Consider the following 23,799-nt stretch of genomic DNA (forward strand, 5'->3'; position numbering starts at 1 on the left):
TTAGAATCAAAACCACTATATCGCTGAAACTTAGCGGGTCGTTCAAAAGTTCGGCCGAAACTAATTTGAACAGGCTGTTCTCAGACAATAGCAGTTAGTCTCAACACTGTAGGCGAGCGTGCCTACAGTCCGTCCGACCACTCCAGTAGTCAGAACATGAGAGAGCGAATCGAGGCGCTCTCGATACAGTTAAAGCAGTTCCACTTCATGTCACATCCGGGTGGAACGCGCAAGGAATTGTGGGATCGTTATAGGGGGCGCTGGCGAGTTACCAACAACTGAAGACCTCAAAACTATGAAATAACATCTGGAACATATATGGAATTATGTGGTAAATGAAAAAGTGTTCAAAAAAATTCATACTTTAGTTTCTTCAAGGTCGCCCCGTTTACACACTATCGGTATTATCTTCACCAGCTTCATGAGGTAGTCACCTGGAATGCTTTTCAATTAACAGGCGTGCCTCATCAAAAGTTAATGAGTGGATTAGTTTCTTGCCTTCTTAATGTGTTTGAGATCGAATAGTAAATAATACAAATACAGCGGGGCTTGAAAGTTTGTGAACCCTTTAGAATTTTCTATATTTCTGCATAAGTATGATCTAAAACATCATCAGATTTCCACACAAGTCCTAAAAGAAGATAAAGAGAACCCAGTTAAACAAATGAGACAAAAATATTATACTTGGTCATTTATTTATTGAGGAAAATGATCCAATATTAGGCGGCACGGTGGTGTAGTGGTTAGCGCTGTCGCCTCACAGCAAGAAGGTCCTGGGTTCGAGCCCCGGGGCCGGCGAGGGCCTTTCTGTGTGGAGTTTGCATGTTCTCCCTGTGTCCGCGTGGGTTTCCTCCGGGTGCTCCGGTTTCCCCCACAGTCCAAAGACATGCAGGTTAGGTTAACTGGTGACTCTAAATTGACCGTAGGTGTGAATGTGAGTGTGAATGGTTGTCTGTGTCTATGTGTCAGCCCTGTGATGACCTGGCGACTTGTCCAGGGTGTACCCCGCCTTTCGCCCGTAGTCAGCTGGGATAGGCTCCAGCTTGCCTGCGACCCTGTAGAAGGATAAAGCGGCTAGAGATAATGAGATGAGATGAGATCCAATATTACATATCTGTGAGTGGCAAAAGTATGTGAACCTTTGCTTTCAGTATCTGGTGTGACCCCCTTGTGCAGCAATAACTGCGACTAAACGTTTCCGGTAACTGTTGATCAGTCCTGCACGCCGGCTTGGAGGAATTTTAGCCCATTCCTCCGTACAGAACAGCTTCAACTCTGGGATGTTGGTGGGTTTCCTCACATGAACTGCTCGCTTCGGGTCCTTCCACAACATTTCGATTGGATTAAGGTCAGGACTTTGACTTGGCCATTCCAAAACACTAACTTTATTCTTCTTTAACCATTCTTTGGTAGAACGACTTGTGTGCTTAGGGTCGTTGTCTTGCTGCATGACCCACCTTCTCTTGAGATTCAGTTCATGGACAGATGTCCTGACATTTTCCTTTAGAATTCGCTGGTATAATTCAGAATTCATTGCTCCATCAATGATGGCAAGCCGTCCTAGTCCAGATGCAGCAAAACGGGCCCAAACCATGATACTACCACCACCATGTTTCACAGATGGGATAAGGTTCTTATGCTGAAATGCAGTGATTTCCTTTCTCCAAACATAACGCTTCTCATTTAAACCAAAAAGTTCTATTTTGGTCTCATCCATCCACAACATTATTCCAGTAGCCTTCTAGTTTGTCCACGTGATCTTTAGCAAACTGCAGATGAGCAGCAATGTTCTTTTTGGAGAGCGGTGGCTTTCTCCTTGCATCCCTGCCATGCACACCATTGTTGTTCAGTGTTCTCCTGATGGTGGACTCATGAACATTAACATTAGCCAATGTGAGAGAGGCCTTCAGTTGCTTAGAAGTTACCCTGGGGTCCTTTGTGACCTCGCCGACTATTACCCGTCTTGCTCTTGGAGTGATCTTTGTTGGTCGACCACTCCTGGTGAGGGTAACAATGGTCTTGCATTGCCTCCATTTGTACACAATCTGTCTGACTGTGGATTGGTGGAGTCCAACTCTTTAGAGATGGTTTTGTAACCTTTTCCAGCCTGATGAGCATCAACAACGCTTTTTCTGAGGTCCTTTGTTCATGCCATGATACACTTCCATAAACATGTGTTGTGAAGATCAGGCTTTAATAGATCCCTGTTCTTTAAATAAAACAGGGTGCCCACTCACACCTGATTGTCATCCCATTGATTGAAAACACCTGACTCTAATTTCACCTTCAAATTAACCGCTAATCCTAGAGGTTCACATACTTTTGCCACTCACAGATATGTAATATTGGATCATTTTCCTCAATAACTAAATGACCAAGTATAATATTTTTGTCTCATTTGTTTAACTGGGTTCTCTTTATCTACTTTTAGGACTTGTGTGAAAATCTGATGATGTTTTAGGTCATATTTATGCAGAAATATAGAAAATTCTAAAGGATTCACAAACTTTCAAGCACCACTGTACAGGAAATAGCTCTATTCCAGAACTGTACTAATCCATACAGTATTATGTCAAGAACCACTCAACTACATAAAGAGAAATGATATCCATCATTAGTTGAAGACATGAAGTGTCTTTTAATGAATAAAAAATAAAGAAAAACCGTTGAGTTAGAAAGTGTGTCCAGACTTTTGACTGGTACTGTATATAGGGTACAGTGGGAGTGAGATCCAAAAGTCTCAGAGCACTAATGAGAATCATTCTTTTCTGATTTAATACAAATCTTTTCATTACAAATTATATGGTCAGCAATAACTTGAGTGAAAAGTAAAATCGTATAAATATCTTCATAGTTTTCATAAATCCTTCGTACTGTATTTGGTATGCTCCCCATTCATGGCACTGTTCACTCAAGCTGGCATGGATTTCGTTATTTTGTGTCCATTTTTGGCTCCCCATGTTAGATCAGATCCATCACAACTCAGGAAAATCCGACCGTTTGTACAAATCGGATAAATCGTGACATAGAAATAGTGCAAAATCTTTTTGTAAAACTTTGAGCGGGTGGGTGGAGCACAGAAGTATGGCAGGCCAGAACTGAGTTTCCAAAACTCTTTATTTTTTACACTTTCCAGTGCTATCACAATCTCCCAGCCACACAGACACGCACATCAGTCATCTGGTTGGGGAGAGAGCTCCCTTCCTCTGCTCTCTCTCTTCTTATATAGGGCGCGGTCACTGGGGAAGACACACAAACACAGGTTAACTGACATCAGGTGCAGTGATTCTGCCACTTACCTTCCCTGACTCCGCCCTCCGGTCACAGACCGCCGCTTGACCACGCCCCCGCTGCCACACTTTTCTATTGAATATTCTCCTTTCTTTGGTTAAAAACCTTTTGACACTGTGTGCACAATTATTAGGCAAGTTGTATGCGTGAGGATTAATTTTATTGTTGAACAAATACAGTGCTCTCAGTCAGTCCAAATTGTTGCTAAACCTAAAACCTGAATGTTTAACAAAGGAAAAGGTAGTTTAGGCTTTCTCGGGGGGAAAAAAATTATATATATATATATATATATATATATATATATATATATATATATATATATATACACTACTGTTCAAAAGTTTGGGGTCACTTTGAAATGTCCTTATTTTTGAAAGAAAAGCACTGTTCTTTTCAATGAAGATCACTTTAAACTAATCAGAAATCCACTCTATACATGGCTAATGTGGTAAATGACTATTCTAGCTGCAAATGTCTGGTTTTTGGTGCAATATCTCCATAGGTGTATAGAGGCCCATTTCCAGCAACTCTCACTCCAGTGTTCTAATGGTACAATGTGTTTGCTCATTGCCTCAGAAGGCTAATGGATGATTAGAAAACCCTTGTACAATCATGTTAGCACAGCTGAAAACAGTTGAGCTCTTTAGAGAAGCTATAAAACTGACCTTCCTTTGAGCAGATTGAGTTTCTGGAGCATCACATTTGTGGGGTCGATTAAATGCTCAAAATGGCCAGAAAAATGTCTTGACTATATTTTCTATTCATTTTACAACTTATGGTGGTAAATAAAAGTGTGACTTTTCATGGAAAACACAAAATTGTCTAGGTGACCCCAAACTTTTGAACAGTAGTGTGTGTGTATATATATATATATATATATATATATATATATATATATATATATATAAAATTCATTTTTTTTCATCATTGTTCTTGATTACGCCTTGCATTTAGCCCTTCGCATGGATGATGGGCTCACTCTTAAACGCCATAGAAGTTCTCGCTACCCTGCTGTCCATCTATCCGATCTCGACTTCGCTGATGACATTGCTCTTCTCGAGGACTCGGTGAATTCGGGCGAGGATCTTCTCCACCAAGTAGAACTGGCTGCTAAATCAGTTGGCCTTCAGTTGAACGCATGCAAAACCAAATGGATGCATATAAATTCCTCAACGGACCAATCTCTCCATGCGCTTGACAACTCTGCTATCAAGAAGGTGGACGACTTCAAATACCTTGGCAGTTGGACGAACACTGCTCATGACATCGACTCCAGAAAGGCCAAAGCCTGGGGTGGGCTGCCCCGCTGTCTAGAGACACAAAGGTCAGGGTGTTCAAGGCCTCAGTCGAATCCATTCTTCTCTACGGATCCAAGTCTTGGTCTCTAACGAGAGCACAAGAGCAATCCTTGGATGGCACGTACACTCGCATGCTCCGCAGAGTGTTCAACATCAGCTGGCAGGACCATTGGACAAACGACCGCCTGTACGGTTCCCTACCACACCTCTCGACCATAATTGCCAAACGCCGTCTGGCATTGTGCGACCATGTGTTTCGTCACGATCAACCTGCCGCACAAGTCCTCTTGTGGGAGCCTGAGGCGAAGCGCAAAGTCGGTCGACCACGTACCACCCTGAAAACGGTCCTCGAGCGAGAGACAGGGTTGAAGGAAGAACAACTCAGAGCAGCTATGCTCAACCGGCGGATCTGGGATAGGATATCTTACCAAGTCACTGGCCCGCCAGATGAATGAATGAATGAATGAACCCTTTATTGTCACTGTTACCAGTGAAATTGACCATCAACCTGTCCTTACAGAGGGGGAACAGGACAGGATGACGGGGATAAAAGAAAAAGAAACACAGTAGTAACATGAGGAAAAGATGAGGAAAAAAAGACAGGAACAGTGTATCAGGAGTACAGTGTGGGAGCAGTTAAAAAACCTCCGCACAAGCACACAATAACACTTTAAAACATGGGACTTGAGGGGGGGAAAGGAGGGGGCAGTCAGGTGTAGGGGGGAAGGGGGTAGGAGGGGAGGAGGTAGAGGTAACCCAGCGCAAGCAAGCAGCCGTCCGCTCCTGCAGCCATGCAAACGGCGCTGGTCACGCACCCGCTTGTCACACTGTGGGTGAAAAACGGCGACCGCGGAAAATTGGGGAAGGAATGCGAAGCGAGAGTGTCTCCCAGCAGTGACCTTCTGGGGGAAATGTTTCCCCAGCAATGGCCTTGATCGAGGCCGGTGCTGTTCAGGGAGCCGAATGACAGATGATGATGATATATAAAATATATTGTGTGTGCGCGCGCAATTATAAGGCAACTAAATGAAAAGCTAAAATTTTCCCATCTCACTTGTTTATTTTAATTTTTAGAGTAAGTGTAACAAATAAACACTTTTAGCATTTCAGAAATATTCAGTGACCAATATAGCCACCCTTCTTTTCAGTAACAACCATGAGCCTTCCATCCATGGAGCCTGTTAGTTTTTTTTTTTTTATTTGTTGACCATCAACTTTTTGTGCAGCAGCAACCACGGCCTCCCAAATGCTGTTCAGAGTGGTGTATTGTCTTCCCTCACTGTAAATCTCATGTTTAAGAAGGGTCCACAAGTTCTCAATAGGGTTTAATGCCACACTCACAACCCGCCGTAAGTGTTTTGGACACGCCCGGGCCGCAGGGTTTGGTAGCTCGCAGCCGTGCCGCAGGGTCGCAGTGAACCCGGGGGGAAAGTTTGGAGGAGTATGGGCAAAGTACTTGTCAAGTACAGGTTGCACGCCTGACTTCCTCAAGGCGTGGGAAAAATTTTGCGCCATTAGCACGTGGAAAGCATATGTCTGACGCACGTGATCAGTGAGTGTGGAGTGCGTGTGACTTGCATTTTACCAGTTTCCTGCATTAGGAGTACGGGCCGCACTTGTGAAGCATGTGTGATGCACGTGATTAGCACGTGACAATCACTCATGACTTGCGTGTGACGCAAGCCAGGAGTGGGTATAAAACCAGCATGTCTGCAGCATTCTGCATCTGTCTTTCGGCTGAAGAACAATATCGCTACGTGCTGCTCCTCAGCTTCTATCATCTGCCTATAAGGGTCCAACTCTCTCAGTCGTTGCGGCGGTATGGCAACAGCCACCTTCTTCCCTTCTACAATGCTACACGATACATGATCAGTTCCTTGGTTCCTCCCCAATATATATACACCCAGAGTTTTGCCGTGCGGGTCGCGTGCGCTGCGTGCACGCCACATATACGGGTAGAAAGTGAGATGTACTTCTGTCTTGCGGGCCGCACAAATAGCAAGTGTAGATACTTGTGAGTACTTCTGAGGCACGTCACTCGTACAATGACCGTGTGTCACTCGTGCGTCTTACTATCATCGCACAGCCCCTATTAGCCGTGCTGCTGACTTGGTTCAGGCGTACAAAAGGAGTACGGGTCCCGTACGTAGTGTATGCGTTCTTGATTTTTCACAAGACCCGTAGAATTTGCATGTGCAGGACCAAAAGTCTCCACGGGCAGTTGGCGACCTTCTATGGCGCTGAACACACGCAAGTGTCGTGCAAGTCTCAAGCACGGTTTTGCCAAATTTTTTACCGTACACTGCCCGTAGTAGCACGTATGGCGGGTTGTGAGTGAGCCTTAAGTCAGGTGAGGAAGGGGGCCATGTTATTACTCTGTCATCTTTAAAGCGCATATCCTGGACCAATTTCGTGTTTTGGTTTGGTTTTTTTTTATATGAAAGAATGTCCCTTTACACACTCATCCCGAAGGGTAATTTTGCACAAGGCCATCTGTCTACAGCAGAAAAGAATAAAATAACAAAACGTGTCTGGAAAAATCCCAAGGGAGTCTGGAGCCAGATTCGTGACGTCACCTGCGGAAGCGCCAGCAGGCTGTGAGAGCTTGCACGGTTTCAGTGCACAGCCTGTGTAGAGCAAGTTTAGCAGCTAGCGATTTTGCATTGAAATATGGAATTGTCGCCTGAGCGCAATGTTACTTCACCTTTGGATGAAGAATATAATGAGATGTCAGAATTGGGGCTTCATCTGTTTGGATTTGATGATGATTCAAGTAGTGAAGACGACAGAGACAACACCGGGGATGTAAATAATACGGCGGTGGAAGGCCTTCTGTCAGGGGAGACGAACACGGCTGGCTCCTTTGGTGACGCCGACACAGATGGAGACGGTGTTGCTTTGGGCATTCTGACAGATGGAACTGCGTCTTTTTTCAGATCAAGTTGCCTTGCGAAGCCCATTTCTCACTGCAAATAGTTCTCAAAGTCATCGGGCCTTGTGAATTGAGCACCGCAAATAATGCTGTAGTCTGTAGCATGTAGCCAATTTTTCTGGGTGTCTCGCACGAAGTGCTCTCATTTCTCTCTCGTTGTCCGGTCTTTTGGGAAACGATGAGTACTAATCCCATCAAGATTGGTGTTGCTACACCCTCCTACGATACATCTGTTAGCCATTTTAATAATTACGCAATACCGTTGAAGAAATTTGCAGAAAACCACCAGGTTGTTTTCTCATAAACAAACCAGCGCTGACGTAGGATTCAGAAGGAGGCGTCCCGCATGCGACGTCACGAAAATCAATGTTTGCCGGGAAATCCAAATGCCAAGTTTTTTCAGAGGCGGACCAATTCACCTCACATGGCTCGATTTCAACTGAATTTTTCTGGTATTGCGCAAGGTAAAAAAAATTGCAGAGAATGCAGAATGTTACAGATATTTGACCAAAGTTTAATATAAAACAGGAAAATTACATTGATCTCGCTCCTGAATTTACCCGTGATATGCACTTTAAGGCCTTTGCTGGCTCGCCAAGCAGTGGACTACTTGGATCCATGTGATGGTGCATCGTCCTGCATAAAAATCATGGCCTTCTTGAATGATGCAGACTTCTTCCTGTACCACTGCTTGAAGAATGTATCTTCTAGAAACTGGCAGTAGGTTTGGGAGTTGATTTTATTTTGAAGATTCCATCTTCAACCCAAAATGGTCCAACTAGCTCATCCTTAATAATAGCAGCCCATACCAGTACCCCTCCTCCACCTTGCTGGCGTCTGAGTCGAATTGGTGTTGTGTCTCCATTAGTTATCCAGCCATGGGCTCATCCATCTGGTCCATCAAGAGCCAGTCACATTTCATACGTCCATATATTTCTTGGCCCAATCTTGATGTTTCAACTTGTGAGTCTTGTTTAGCGGTGGTCGTGTTTCTGCCTTCCTTACCGTAGCTATGTCTCTGAGCACCGAACACCTTGTCCTTCTGGACACTCCAGGTAGGTTGCAGTTCTGAAATATGGTGGCACTGGAGGATAATGGGTTGCTGCTAGCTTCATGTTTAATCCTTCTCGAGTCTTTTGCCGATAATTTGCGACTTTTCTTCTCCACACGTTTTTTGCGACCCTCTTGACCAGGGCTCTACAGTGCGCACATTTCACTCGCATTTGCGAACGACGAAAAAAAACGCGCATTCGTGCGAGGGCTTCTTGCGGCCGACAATTTAGGAAAGCACTGAGCACAGACGCGACGAGTTTAACATTCTAAAATGTATCAAACGTTAAACTGCAAAGTATGTAAATCCAGCGCTGGATAGCCTACCTAATATAGTGTAACGAGTAACGGCCTGTATTGTTGTTCAGTGTTGTGTACATGCGTGTGTGTGTGTTCTGCCTGCGCCTTGCTCCCTGTCTGTAGTTGCGTGCATTGCCTCTGTCTTGCACTGCGGTGGTTCCCACAGTAGCCGGGGGGGAGTGAAAAAGTTACATTTTTTTTGCCGTTCTGCCATGCTAGTGCGTTTTACCAGGACATGAGATTTCAGCATTTTTATTCTTCTCGGTCTGTAGCTTGAATAAGTTTAGGCTACTGAATAACACTTTCAGTTGAAGTTGAGTCTGGTGCTTTTGTGCTGACGCTACAATAGCCTACTATCACAATAAATATCCCCCGTAACATTTCCCGTTTTCTACTCATCTTTCTGTGATTGCCCCTCTTTCCCACGGTTGTATGTTGTGGGTGTGGCATTAGTGGGAAAAGTGCTTTTTAGGGATTCATCAGATCATTCAACTGAGAGATAACTGAGAGCTGGTTCAGACTGAGCTAAGAAATATATTCGCTATGCAGAGAATAACGGCGTTTTTTAAAAGCAATGATGGTGGAAACAAGAATAAAAGAACGGACGAGGAAGAAAGTGTAGTGAAGAAAGCTAGAACGACGGGAGAAGGTGCGGGAAAATTATATAATGAGATGGAAAGCACACACCCCAGTGCAAACATTTAGATGGGAACATACAACACAGCAGAAAAACAAATAATATACAGGATATACAAATGGTGCATGTCACAACACAGCAGAAAAACAAAGAATATATATACACACACAACTGGGCGTGTTGAGTTGCAGATGTTAATTGCACATTAGTTATAGAAACTCAGTTCAGCTACAAAACTCAGGATATTGCACTGTATTTGGTATTGCATTGTATTGGGTATGGATGTAAAAGTGTAGAAATATAAATATAAAATATACAAAAGCTATAAAAACTAAAAAGTTGCTCTGTGAGGTTGCACTGTAATAAGTATTGCACTGTATCATGTAAGTGTGAGAATATTGTCCTTTTAGGTCCTTGTTGGTGCATTGTTGCACCTGCCAGAAGTGGCATCAGTCAGTGCATGTAATTAGCCTTTTTCACATTACGTCACTTGCAGAAGAACCTCACATCCGTTTCCAGCCTTTTGAATGGAAGAAGAGGCAGCATGCTAATCTGCTGGCTAACAAGTAGCAACCATAGAAAGTCAGTAAACTTCCTTTCCAAAACAAGGCAGATAGGTGACTGGAATGGTCGCTAACAATACGTAATGATAAACAACAATGCGCAATAATATTATCAATCTTATCTGTGAACGACACAGTTTTGTTAACATATGTTGCCGCCGTATACCTCTTCTTCCATTCAAAAGGCTGAAAACGGATATGAGTTTCCCTGCAAGTGACGTAATGTGAAAAAGTCTAATTGTTCAAGGTGGTTATGGCCTGTGGGGAAAAAACTGTTTTTGAGTCTGTTGGTCCTTGCTTTGATGCACCTGTAACGCCTGCCTGAGGGCAGCAAGTCAAAGAACTCAGAGCCAGGGTGGGAGCTGTCCTTGATGATGTTGTTAGCTCTGCTGAGCTCTGCTCTCTGTTTAGCTACTGTTTGTTCATTCATTCAGTTGTTCGTTATTCATTTGTTTGTTCATTCATTCATTCATTCATTCATTCTCAGTTGAATTTTGCGTTTTATGTGTTGGTGTGTCTAAGGTTTGCGCTGCAATAAACCTTTAAAATGAAAACCTACTTGTGCTTGTGCCCCCATTTTTTTTTCCCTGTGCTCCTAAAATTTTTAACTTAGGAGCATGTGTGCTCCTGAAAAAAAAAAGTTAGTGAAGAGCCCTGCTCTTGACTATTTGCTACAAAACATTTGCTTGTTCTGTAGTCACGTTTCAATAGCTTAGCTATTTCAAGAGTGCGACATCCCTCTGATGAGCATTTTACAGTTTTTGTCTTTTCAGTGTCTGTTAAATCTCTCTCTTTTTTTTTTTTGGCCCATTTTGCCTGAGATAAAGAAGCTGCCTAGTAATTTTGCACACCTTAATATAGGGTGTTAATGACTTTAGGCCACACTCTCCCTCATTACACAAATAAATACCACCTAAGAATGCTTAAATCTAATTGTGTATACAGCTTGGTGTTAGAAAATATGCATAGAAATAATGGTAGGGTCAGAGTATACACTTGCCTAATAATTGTGCGCACAGTGTAAATTCTGAAACTCTTTTAAACGTGGTCTTGGACTTTCGCACGTCACTATACATGTACACCAACGTGTCAGTCACCAGGGGTTATTTCTACTGGTCACTTCATAGAAAGGTAAATTACGGTGTAATTTTTCCAGTCACAGGCACACACAGTCTGTAAAAAAGAAAAAAAAATAGTGATAATAAAAAATGACATGGAAGATTCAGACTGAACGGCAATCCTGGAGATAGTCCAGTAATAATGACATCACGAAACCTTCCCATGTTAAATGAATGCAGTTCTTATAGGGCTGGAGTCCGTGGCAGAGCACACTTCCGTGTAGTGCTGTGCATCGGCCCGAAAGGACTGCAGGTAAAGGCACTTTTTAACCTTGACCTCTTTTTGATTGACTAGGCTTCACCCAGGTCATGGACTCTACTAAACTGCTAACAACGGTCTTTATTAGTCGAAGACCAGATGCAGTGACGTGTCAGGGGCTCCCTATTTGATTGGAAATAATCTACACCCTTCTTTGGCTTTGAATACTAACCCAGGCTTGCTTTATTAAATCACAGAGACAAAAAAAAAATAACCCGCTCTGTTGTTTGTTTAGCTAAATGTACCCACTGCTAACTAAGACAAGCCTGTGACAGCAGTGCAGTCTTCCTGTCTCAGCACACAGGAGCTGCTTTAAAGTTCACGGAGGTTCACAGCATTGATTCACTGCTGTGCCTTTTCCCAGCGGACGGAAGACGCTGTCAGCGAGCTTGGGCCTGAATGTAGGATGAACAGATTGCAGCTATAAATAAAGGTGGAGCTTTAGAAAGGTGGACATTTCAAATTAGCAATGATTTATAACTGGTGTCTTCTCTGCTTTTGAGAACATGATCGTAAGTGGCTTTATAGCCAGTATGTACTGTATTAATTTACCTGACAGTATTTAAACATGCACAAACATACAGTCCAGGCATTGTCCTTGATACTCTGAGTTACCATACAAAGCAGGAAAACCCTAGAGAACAGTTTATAGAGACCAATTTCCTGGACAACTTCCCAGTTGGGAATACATTGCATAACTGTCATGTGATTGAAGGTGTTCGCTGAAAGGAAAATAAAGAACCACACTTCAGCTCTGTAAGAGAGAATAGGCCGAATGAGTCGAGATCTAAAAATGCACCTAATCAATTTCTCACAGAAAACACAACCCGAATCTTATCAGATACATCCATTTTATTAATAATTAGCAAGTTACCCAGCGTTGCCCGAGTTTTGCAAAATTCTGGGTTGCTCCCAGAATTCCGTGTCAAATTTGGTGAAGATCCGTTGAGAAATGGTGATGCTAACCCAAGACAAACAAAAATCCAAACATCTACAGTACCATCCAGAGACCCCCTGGGGCCCAAATATGGAATTGCTGACGTCTGCCAAATTGTGGCCATCTCCTGTAACCGCATGACAAGTTTAGTGAAGATCTGTGGAGAGTTTGTGTTGATAAATGTAACGTGAAAGGCATTGAGGGAGGGGGTGGGTGGATGTTGTGTCCCCCAGGGACCTCCCTGGGGCCCGTAGGTAAATTTTGCTTATACATTATCTGCAAAATTCCGGGTCATCCCCGGACCTACTTGCCAAATTTGGTGAAAATCCGTCGAGAAATGGCGACGTTAGCTCAAGACAAACAAACTTTGCCGCTTATTATATAGATTAAAGGCAATTGAAATTGATTGATTGTCAGTCTCATCAGCGGTACCTTTTATATTCCATAGAAGCATTAGTGGGGGGAAAAACTCTGGTCAGCCTGCCAGTGGGGTGTAACCGTGAGGTCAGGGGTCAGGTGAGAACATACGGTTAAATAGATTACTCATGGTTCTAAGTGTGTTTATTTGTTTTTGTCTTGTTTCTACCTGCTTTTTTTTATTCTAGTAAAAAAAAAATCCGACACACAACCTGGTGAACTTCCTTGAGTCAAGTACGCTATGTGGTTAAAAGTTTGTGGACACCTGACCATCACACTCGTATGTGCTTGTTGAACATCCCATTCCAGATCCCCTTTTGCTGCTATAATGAGCTCCACTCTTCTCGGAAGGCTTTCCACTAAATTTTGGAGTGTGTCTGTGGGGATTTGTGATTAGTGAGGTCGGACACTGATGTAAGGTGAAGGGGCCCAGAGTGCAGTCGGTGTTTAGTGGGGTGAGGTTGAGCAGGGCTCAGGGCTCTGTGCAGGTCAAGACACTCGAGTTCTTCCACTCCGACCTTAACGCACCATGTCTTCATAGAGCTTGCTTTGTGCCCAGGGGCATTGTCATGCTGGAACAGGTTTGGGTTCCAGTGAAGGTAAAGCTTCATGCTACAGCAAAGGCATTTTATACAGTTGTGTGCTTCCAGTGGTTAGCTGTCCACAAACTTTAGGGCAGATAGTATGTTTCATCAGGAAGAATTTGCCAATTGCTGTCAAATACAAATACCTTTTACTGTTGATTGGCTGTGAAGAAGGCTCCGTTGTTGTTGTTTAGAAAAAGCTTTTGGGTGGAATGTGTGTTGGTAAATATGCAATTTGGATAAATATTGTTGGAAAATAAAGAGTGGCCCATAGGCTGATTGTACAAAAAGTAATGTTTTAGCAGTAAAACATTACTGCTATGGCGTAACCAGAAGTCTACTAATGATCAAGAATACAAAGAACAGACAGAACAATGGGGAGACAGTGTAAAAGGGGCAGGACTGAATTGCGCTGTAGGAATATTGAGAATAGAACAGGGCTCGATGTTAACTTTTAAACCCTCTTGCCCTGGGGGACAAGTGGGGGTTAATTTGCACTTGCCCCCCAATATTATAACTTGCCCCCTATTTTGCAAGTACTATTTTTTTTTTTAGGAAAACCATTCATGGAAAACCATGAATTGCAACTTAAAATGAAGATCACACACTGAGTTGAAGTTTGGTTATTCTCATCTCATCTCATCTCATCTGTAGCCACTTTATCCTGTTCTACAGGGTCGCAGGCAAGCTGGAGCCTATCCCAGCTGACTACGGGCGAAAGGCGGGGTACACCCTGGACAACTCTCTCAGACTGTAGGTTCATTACTTGATAATGTAGAAATCTATAACAAACTTTGTATGAAGAAAACAATAGGGTACCAAGACTTTTGAACAGCACTGTGTTTGAGAATGTTTATATATCAATTTTTGTTATATCATCCACGTGTAGGTTTAAAAAAAAAAGTGCGTCATGACAGACAGGATAATGTGTGAGTTTAAAATTATTAAAAATATGTAGGTTGTGGGCGTTTTATACAGACCTGGCAACCTGTAACTGAATGAGTGCAGCCAGTCTGTCATGACGCAGCACGGGTTTTTTATTTTTTTTAAATAAATCTAGAGGTGGATCGTATAATAATAAAAAAAAAAAGATATATAAATATTTTGCACAGGACTTTGTTCCTCTGATAACAGAAACAAAGCCCCAGCTCTCTCTGCTCTTAATCTGTTCTGTTCTTTCAGGATTTATCGCGCATGTCGCTCCTTGTTGAGTTTTTTATGCCCGAGTTGTCTGAAACCAATCTGGGTTTTCTGTGTCGAATAAGGAAGCGGCTTCACCTGTAAGAAAATCAAACACTTTCATGAAGGCGCTGACTCGAATGTGAGCAGAAAAGGAAAAAAAAAGAGAGATTCTTAAGCAAACTCTTCCATCCTCACTTCCGACTTTCTGTTTTTGTAAAATACATTTTAAATACAGTCGTGAATTTCTCTGGCATTTTCAGGCTGAGCTCCTCTTCTCGTATTCTTTAACCACTCATTTCCTCGTTGTTCTTGAAGCATTTGTTTCTATTTGTTAACATTTTTCTTGATAGCGGGGAGACGGTAACGCCTTTTATCTATTTCTCTGTTTGAACAAGCAAAAACAGCGCAAAAATTACCGTATTTTCTGGACTATAGAGCGCACCTGTATATAAGCCGCATCCGCTCTATTTTTAAAAAAAAATTAAAAAAAAAAGATATACAAGCCGCACCGGGCTATAAGCCGCAGATATCTATGGTGAAAAATTAGATATTTACTGCATGTACAGAATGATTTTGTACTGTAAATGTACATGTATGTACCTGAACAGATTCTTTCCGAACAGTGCCTTTTAACACGGCAGCAACTTTGCTGATTAAAACGGAACAGAACCAAGAGAAAATAACCGGTATTTATTTACCTTCATTTCTCCTGTGTTTGAAACCACAAGTCACTTTAATCATCTTCGCTGGATTTGAAAATAATTACCAGTTAGTAATTTGTCGTGCGTGTTCTATCTGCTAAAGATCTGCTAATTCTTCTTTGCATTGATTTTTCGTATATCTTATTTTTGATTCTACTTCCGGTTAGAGCGCCCCTAGCGGTGGAAGAAAAATCCACAGAATAGCCGCACCTTTGTATAAGCCGCATGGTTCAAAACCTAGGAAAAAAGTAGCGGCTTATAGTCCAGAAAATACGGTAACCATATTGAAGACAGATTAAAGTGCATATCCTGGACCAATTTCGGTTTTTTTTATATGAAAGTACGTCCCTTTACACACTCATCCAGAAGGGTAATTTTGCACAAAGCCATCTGTCTACAGCAGAAATAAATAAAATAACAAAACGCGTCTGGAAAAATCCCAAGGGAGTCTGGAGCCAGATTCATGACGTCACCTGCGGAAGTGCCAGCAGGCTGCGAGAGCTTTGCACGGTTTCAGTGCACAGCCTGTGTAGACCAAGCGCTCCCATTTCTCTCTCATTGTCCGGTCTTTTGGGAAACGATGAGTACTAATCCCATCAAGATTGGTGTTGCTACACCCTCCTATGATACATCTGTTAACCATTTTAATAATTACGCGATAACGTTGAAGAAATTTGCAGAAAACCACCAGGTCGTTTTCTCATAAACAAACCAGCGCTGGCGTAGGATTCAGAGGGAGGCGTCCCGCACGCGACATCACGAAAATCAATGTTTGCCGGGAAATCCAAATGGGAAGTTTTTTCAGAGGCGGACCAATTCGCCTCAAATGGCTCGATTTCAACTGAATTTTTCTGGTATTGCACAAGGTCAAAAAAATTGCAGAGAATGCAGAATGTTACAGATATTTGACCAAAGTTTAATATAAAACAGGAGAATTACATTGATCTTGCTACTGAATTTACCCGTGATATGCACTTTAAGCCTTGCTTGCATGAAAGACGGTGTCTGTCTGACCCCAGCTGTAATTATCACGTGATGCATGACGTCATGCACAAGGGGTCTATAAACAGTACGCGGACCACACTACAACAGTGGGGGTATATAAAATAACTTGCAAAGCAGTAAATGAAACCGATACTAAGAAAACAGCCAAGACATACAGTAATAGCGGATACGTAGTGAGGGACGCTTTTAGGAACTGAAAAAAAAAGATCAAAAAGTCTTATTTTTGTGGTGCTAGTTTGTAATATATGCTCATATCCCACTTGCCCGAATGCGTGTTTCACTTGCCCCGGGCAATCGGGCAGTCCTTAATGTCAAGCCCTGTAGAAATGCATTGGAGTAGTGGAGACCTTCAGCACTTTCGTTAAGCATGTTAAAGTCAGCGTTAGGATGATCCTGTAACGATGAGCATATCGTGACGCATTGTGTCTACAGATAACTCAATGACCATGGAGGCGGGAGCGGAGGCCCAGCAGGGTGCAGAAACGGCTGTGGCTGAAACTGAGACCCAGCAGATCACGCAGGCCCAGATCGCCACCCTCACCCAGGTACACATGAGCACCAGGAGCCTGCTCACCCATCCATGCGATCATGTTCACTTGGCTGTGTGGAGATAGTGTCAAGCTTAGATTGAGCTTATAACACTTAATAAGGAGTGTGTGTCCTGAATGAACGTGCTTATTTCTGTGTGTAGGTGACTGTTGGGGCAGGACACAACACCACCACCCCCACCGTCACCCTGGTGCAGCTGCCGAATGGGCAGACAGTGCAGGTGCATGGAGTGATCCAGGCAGCGCAGCCCTCTGTTATCCAGTCCCCACAGGTGCAGGCGGTCCAGGTCAGCCTCTTCTGCAAATGATTTGAATGCTCAAGGCATGTTGTAAAGAAAGACAGACGCGTTCTGCTGGAACGTTACCATGACGTATTTGCACAGAGTGAGAGATTCGTTAAGCCGAACACCGCAATGACTTACGTGGGATGTTACACAAGTACCTTTAGCGGCTACAAATAGTGAAACTAATAATATTTTCCAGTAGCTTGCAAGTATTTGATAAAGGCAACATCGTTTCATTTTCTTTGCTTACACAGCATATCCAGTACTGTGCAAAAGTCTTAGGCACTGTATTTTAAGTATAAACTTTGTTATAGACTTTTGTTTTATGATTTCTACATTATCAAGTCAGTACAAAAACACATTTGTTTTCCAGCACAAAATTAAATGTTACAGAAAATTTTTTCTACGTCAGTAAAGAAAGCAGCATATTACACAAGAGACCACTTTTCAGACAAAAACAGTCATGAAGGCTGCTGGGTTTGGCTGCAGAAATGAAGACGCGAGTGTGACAAAGTGGCCAGAAGAACTGTGGCTGGTTCTGCAAGATGCTCAGTAAAACCTCCAGCTCATTTGCTTATAAAACTGTTTTTGTTTTTTTTATCCCCCGCTGGCCGAAAGGCCCGAAGGAGGATTACGTCGTGGCGATGTCCGTCCGTCCCGGGAAGGGTGCTTACCTTCTGAAATCAACTCCTTTCACAATTTTTGGAGGAATGTCACAAAACTTGGCAGGATTCTTTGTTACATGTCGGTACTACGCATATTGTAATTTTGGTAAATTCAATCACATTTTACGACAGTTACAGCCCTCGATTAACAAAATTATACTTTGATAATTTCATGAGAGTGCGTTTTCCTTCTGACATCAACTCCTCTCACAATTTTTGGATGAATTTCTTGAAGCTTGACGAAAGGCCTTGTTATATGACGGTAATACGCAGATTGCGATTTAATTTCCCATCTCATCATCTCATCATCTCTAGCCGCTTTATCCTGTTCTACAGGGTCGCAGGCAAGCTGGAGCCTATCCCAGCTGACTACGGGCGAAAGGCGGGGTACACCCTGGACAAGTCGCCAGGTCATCGCAGGGCTGACACATAGACACAGACAACCATTCACACTCACATTCACACCTACGGTCAGTTTAGAGTCACCAGTTAACCTAACCTGCATGTCTTTGGACTGTGGGGGAAACCGGAGCACCCGGAGGAAACCCACGCGGACACGGGGAGAACATGCAAACTCCGCACAGAAAGGCCCTCGCCGGCCACGGGGCTCGAACCCGGACCTTCTTGCTGTGAGGCGACAGCGCTAACCACTACACCACCGTGCCGCCGCGATTTAATTTCGCTTGTGAAAATTTGACCAGAGTTTTGAGCCTTGATTAAATAAAGCCTCGGTCACAACCGGCCGTACGTGCTCCTACGGCCGGTCTACGTGCAAAAAATGCAAGAAACGCACGGAGGGCGCACGTGTGATGTGTTTATTTTCAAGCCGTAGACCGGCCGCAGACCGGCCGCAGAGGTTCTTTGTCATGTCAAACAAACTCTACGGGCGCTTACGTTTTTTTCAGGTTGCAAGACAAACTTACGGCCAACGTGCGTCTTTCTCCACAAACAAAAAAAACGCAGCGATTTGGGAAACACCAAAAATCGCACGGCCAAAAAATCGTACGTCCGGTTGTGACCTAGGCTTAACTTGTACTTTGACAATTTCACGAGGGTGAACGTTCTTCTGAAATCAACTCCTCTCACAATTTGTGGAGGAATTTCACCAAACTTGGCAAAAGGATTCTTTGTTATATGACCGTTATATGCATATTGAAATTTCGTTTAATTTGGGCAAATTTTACCAGAGTTATGCCCTTGATTATTAACAAACTTTGGGAATTTCATCAAGGTGTGCTTGCTTTCTGAAATCAACTTCCCTCACAATTTTTATCCCCCGCTGGCTGAAAGGTCCGAAGGGGAAGTATGTCGTGGCGACGTCTGTCCATCCGTCTGTCCCGGGAAGGGTACTCGCTTTCTGAAATCAATTCCTCTTACAATTTTTGGAGGAATTTCACCAAACTTGACAAGAGGCATTGTTGTATGTCAATAGCACACATATTGTAATTTCGTTAAATTCTGTCACATTTTACCAGAGTTATGGCACAGTTGCCAATGGGGGATATTGTGCTCTCAGAGCACTCTTGTTTTTTAAGCAAAGGGTCGTCTCACACCAAATACTGACTTTTTTTCATGCATTACTGCTGACTGATCTTTATATTTTTTGAAACGTAAAAACCTTTCATTTCATTATCTTTAAAGGCATCTTTGCTCTACAGCATTTGCCCAACACTTGCACAGTACTGTATTTGTAATCCATCATTTGTACAACCCCAATTCCAAAAAAGTTGGGACAAAGTACAAATTGTAAATAAAAATGGAATGCAATCATTTACAAAACTCAAAAACTGATATTGTATTCACAATAGAACATAGACAACATATCAGATGTCGAAAGTGAGACATTTTGAAATTTCATGCCAAATATTGGCTCATTTGAAACCTGTGGTTGGTAGAAGAGAGCAACTGGACTTGCTTGAAAAGTCTTGAAGACGTTTCGCCTCTCGTCCGAAAGGCATCATCAGTTCTGTCTGTCTAATAGGGAGTATCAAGTATTTATCCTCTCATGGATCATAATAGAATCCAAATCAGAATGCTGATGGCTGCATTGAAGGTGGCTGATAGATGTCATAGACCCCACCTCTGTTCAGTGATGGTCGTTCCAGGCTGACAAAATTGAACGATCCTCTCTGGCTAAGATGTCTGCCAGTTTTCTGGAAGTCCTCTCATACTCCCGCACTAGTCGAAGGGAACTCATCCCAAAGTGTGTAGAAACATATCTGTGAAAATACTCAGTCGTCCAGGTACATAGTAATCTGTGGTTGGTAGAAGAGAGCAACAGATTACATAGTAATCTGTGGTTGGTAGAAGAGAGCAACAGTCCAGTTGCTCTCTTCTACCAACCACAGATTACTATGTACCTGGACGACTGAGTATTTTCACAGATATGTTTCTACACACTTTGGGATGAGTTCCCTTCGACTAGTGCGGGAGTATGAGAGGACTTCCAGAAAACTGGCAGACATCTTAGCCAGAGAGGATCGTTCAATTTTGTCAGCCTGGAACGACCATCACTGAACAGAGGTGGGGTCTATGACATCTATCAGCCACCTTCAATGCAGCCATCAGCATTCTGATTTGGATTCTATTATGATCCATGAGAGGATAAATACTTGATACTCCCTATTAGACAGACAGAACTGAGGATGCCTTTCGGACGAGAGGCGAAACGTCTTCAAGACTTTTCAAGCAAGTCCAGTTGCTCTCTTCTACCAACCACAGATTACTATGTACCTGGACGACTGAGTATTTTCACAGATATTGGCTCATTTGAAATTTCATGACAGCAACACATCTCAAAAAAGTTGGGACAGGGGCAATAAGAGGCTGGAAAAGTTAAAGGTACAAAAAAGGAACAGCTGGAGGACCAAATTGCAACTCATTAGGTCAATTGGCAATAGGTCATTAACATGACTGGGTATAAAAAGAGCATCTTGGAGTGGCAGCGGCTCTCAGAAGTAAAGATGGGAAGAGGATCACCAATCCCCCTAATTCTGCGCCGACAAATAGTGGAGCAATATCAGAAAGGAGTTCGCCAGTGTAAAATTGCAAAGAGTTTGAACATATCATCATCTACAGTGCATAATATCATCAAAAGATTCAGAGAATCTGGAAGAATCTCTGTGCGTAAGGGTCAAGGCCGGAAAACCATACTGGGTGCCCGTGATCTTCGGGCCCTTAGACGGCACTGCATCACATACAGGCATGCTTCTGTATTGGAAATCACAAAATGGGCTCAGGAATATTTCCAGAGAACATTATCTGTGAACACAATTCACCGTGCCATCCGCCGTTGCCAGCTAAAACTCTATAGTTCAAAGAAGAAGCCGTATCTAAACATGATCCAGAAGCGCAGACGTCTTCTCTGGGACAAGGCTCATTTAAAATGGACTGTGGCAAAGTGGAAAACTGTTCTGTGGTCAGACGAATCAAAATTTGAAGTTCTTTATGGAAATCAGGGACGCCGTGTCATTCGGACTAAAGAGGAGAAGGACGACCCAAGTTGTTATCAGCGCTCAGTTCAGAAGCCTGCATCTCTGATGGTATGGGGTTGCATTAGTGCGTGTGGCATGGGCAGCTTACACATCTGGAAAGACACCATCAATGCTGAAAGGTATATCCAGGTTCTAGAGCAACATATGCTCCCATCCAGACAACGTCTCTTTCAGGGAAGACCTTGCATTTTCCAACATGACAATGCCAAACCACATACTGCATCAATTACAGCATCATGGCTGCGTAGAAGAAGGGTCCGGGTACTGAACTGGCCAGCCTGCAGTCCAGATCTTTCACCCATAGAAAACATTTGGCGCATCATAAAACGGAAGATACGACAAAAAAGACCTAAGACAGTTGAGCAACTAGAATCCTACATTAGACAAGAATGGGTTAACATTCCTATCCCTAAACTTGAGCAACTTGTCTCCTCAGTCCCCAGACGTTTACAGACTGTTGTAAAGAGAAAAGGGGATGTCTCACAGTGGTAAACATGGCCTTGTCCCAACTTTTTTGAGATGTGTTGTTGTCATGAAATGTAAAATCACCTAATTTTTCTCTTTAAATGATACATTTTCTCAGTTTAAACATTTGATATGTCATCTATGTTCTATTCTGAATAAAATACGGAATTTTGAAACTTCCACATCATTGCATTCCGTTTTTATTTACAATTTGTACTTTGTCCCAACTTTTTTGGAATCGGGGTTGTAGTTCACTGTTAACATTATCAATTAAATAATGCTGTAACTCCCAAAATCAGCTACCTTTACTAGTATAATAGTAAGCACACTTATTGTGACCAAAATACAGAGATGCCACAAAGTGTCTATATTTTGATCAGATCTCGACAGTGGCGGAGAGCGAGGACTCGCAGGAGTCTGTAGACAGCGTGACCGACTCTCAGAAACGCAGAGAGATCCTCTCCAGACGCCCTTCTTACAGGTATGGATGAGTACAGCTGTATTCCTGTTATTGTGTGTTGGAAGGCTAATGTTGCGTTCGCTCCCTCCACCCACAGGAAGATCCTGAACGACTTGTCATCAGATGCGCCAGGAGTGCCAAGAATCGAAGAGGAGAAATCTGAGGAAGACGCCGCGCCTGCCATCACTACAGTTACTGTGCCAACCCCTATTTATCAGACCAGCAGTGGCCAGTACAGTATGTTTCACTCTCACTGGTGACTACACCTGATATTGTACACTTTCACAATGAGGACTCGGGAGAAATCTGTTCACACTTGCCTCTCTCTATTTCCTAGTTGCTATCACACAGGGCGGAGCCATCCAGCTAGCCAATAACGGCACAGACGGTGTGCAAGGGCTGCAAACTCTGACCATGACGAACGCGGCGGCTGCACAACCGGGCACTACTATCCTGCAGTATGCCCAGACAAGCGACGGGCAGCAGATCCTGGTGCCAAGCAACCAAGTGGTGGTGCAAGGTGAGCTGCTCTAAAAGGAACACACACACTTAGAGGGACACTAGCCGAACACGGAACACTAGTTACTTAATACACTCCTACTGTATTCCTAACATTTAGGAGTCCTAAACTAGACACCGTGTGTTTTGAGAACATGGCTTGCTTTTCAAGGACAACTCTTAGCTTAAACGGCACATCTTGGGTAAATTCAGGAGCAAGATCAATGTAATTCTCTTATTTTATATTAAACTTTGGTCAAATATCTGTCACATTTTGCGCAATTTTTTTACCTTGCGCAATACCAGAAAAATTCAGTTGAAATCGAGCCATTTGAGGCGAATTGGTCCGCCTCTGAAAAAAACTTGGCATTTGGATTTCCCGGCAAACATTGATTTTCGTGACGTCGCGTGCGGGACGCCTCCCTCTGAATCCTACGTCAGCGCTGGTTTGTTTATGAGAAAACGACCTGGTGGTTTTCTGCAAATTTCTTCAACGTTATCGCGTAATTATTAAAATGGTTAACAGATGTATCGTAGGAGGGTGTAGCAACACCAATCTTGATGGGATTAGTACTCATCGTTTCCCAAAAGACCGGACAATTGCCCCTTTTCCACCAAAGCAGTTCCAGGGCTGGTTCGGGGCCAGTGCTTAGTTTGGAACCGGGTTTTCTGTTTCCACTGACAAAGAACTGGCTCTAGGGCCAGAAAAACCGGTTCCAGGCTAGCACCAACTCTCTGCTGGGCCAGAGGAAAGAACCACTTACGTCAGCGGGGGGGCGGAGTTGTTAAGACCAACGACAATAACAAGACCGCAAAAGATCGCCATTTTTAAGCGACGAGAAGCAGCAGCTGTACAAACGCGAAGCCATCCATTATTATTATTATTGTTGTTGTTGTTGCTACTGCTTCTTCCATGTTGTTTTTGCTTTGATATTCGCACCAAGGTTTATGTAAACGTAGCGCTGTAACTGACGTATACAGCGACGTAACGACGTGGCTCTGCTTAGCACCGCGAGCTATGGAAAAGCAAACTGGTTCTGGCTCGCGAGTTGAACGAGTTGTGAACCAGCACCAGCACTGGCCCCGAACCAGCCCTGGAACTGATTTGGTG

At 43.3% G+C, this 23,799-nt stretch overlaps 1 protein-coding gene across 3 annotated transcripts in view; it reads left to right on the forward strand.

Annotated features, from left to right (window-relative positions):
• creb1b (cAMP responsive element binding protein 1b) overlaps positions 1 to 23,799 on the forward strand; it is an 86,572-nt gene that overhangs the window by 40,984 nt on the left and 21,789 nt on the right. For 2 of the 3 annotated variants that reach the window (XM_060929331.1, XM_060929333.1), the window contains exons 2-6: positions 16,707 to 16,819; positions 16,966 to 17,109; positions 22,111 to 22,211; positions 22,288 to 22,427; positions 22,528 to 22,710. In XM_060929331.1, the coding sequence (XP_060785314.1) occupies positions 16,715 to 16,819; positions 16,966 to 17,109; positions 22,111 to 22,211; positions 22,288 to 22,427; positions 22,528 to 22,710 (673 nt within the window). In that variant the 5' untranslated portion in view covers positions 16,707 to 16,714. Of the gene's footprint in view, positions 1 to 16,706; positions 16,820 to 16,965; positions 17,110 to 22,110; positions 22,212 to 22,287; positions 22,447 to 22,527; positions 22,711 to 23,799 lie in introns of those variants that run through there. The other variant, XM_060929334.1, reaches the window with a different exon arrangement.

This window comes from Neoarius graeffei, chromosome 9 (assembly GCF_027579695.1).
Source record: "Neoarius graeffei isolate fNeoGra1 chromosome 9, fNeoGra1.pri, whole genome shotgun sequence".
Classification (NCBI taxonomy): Eukaryota; Metazoa; Chordata; class Actinopteri; order Siluriformes; family Ariidae; genus Neoarius; species Neoarius graeffei.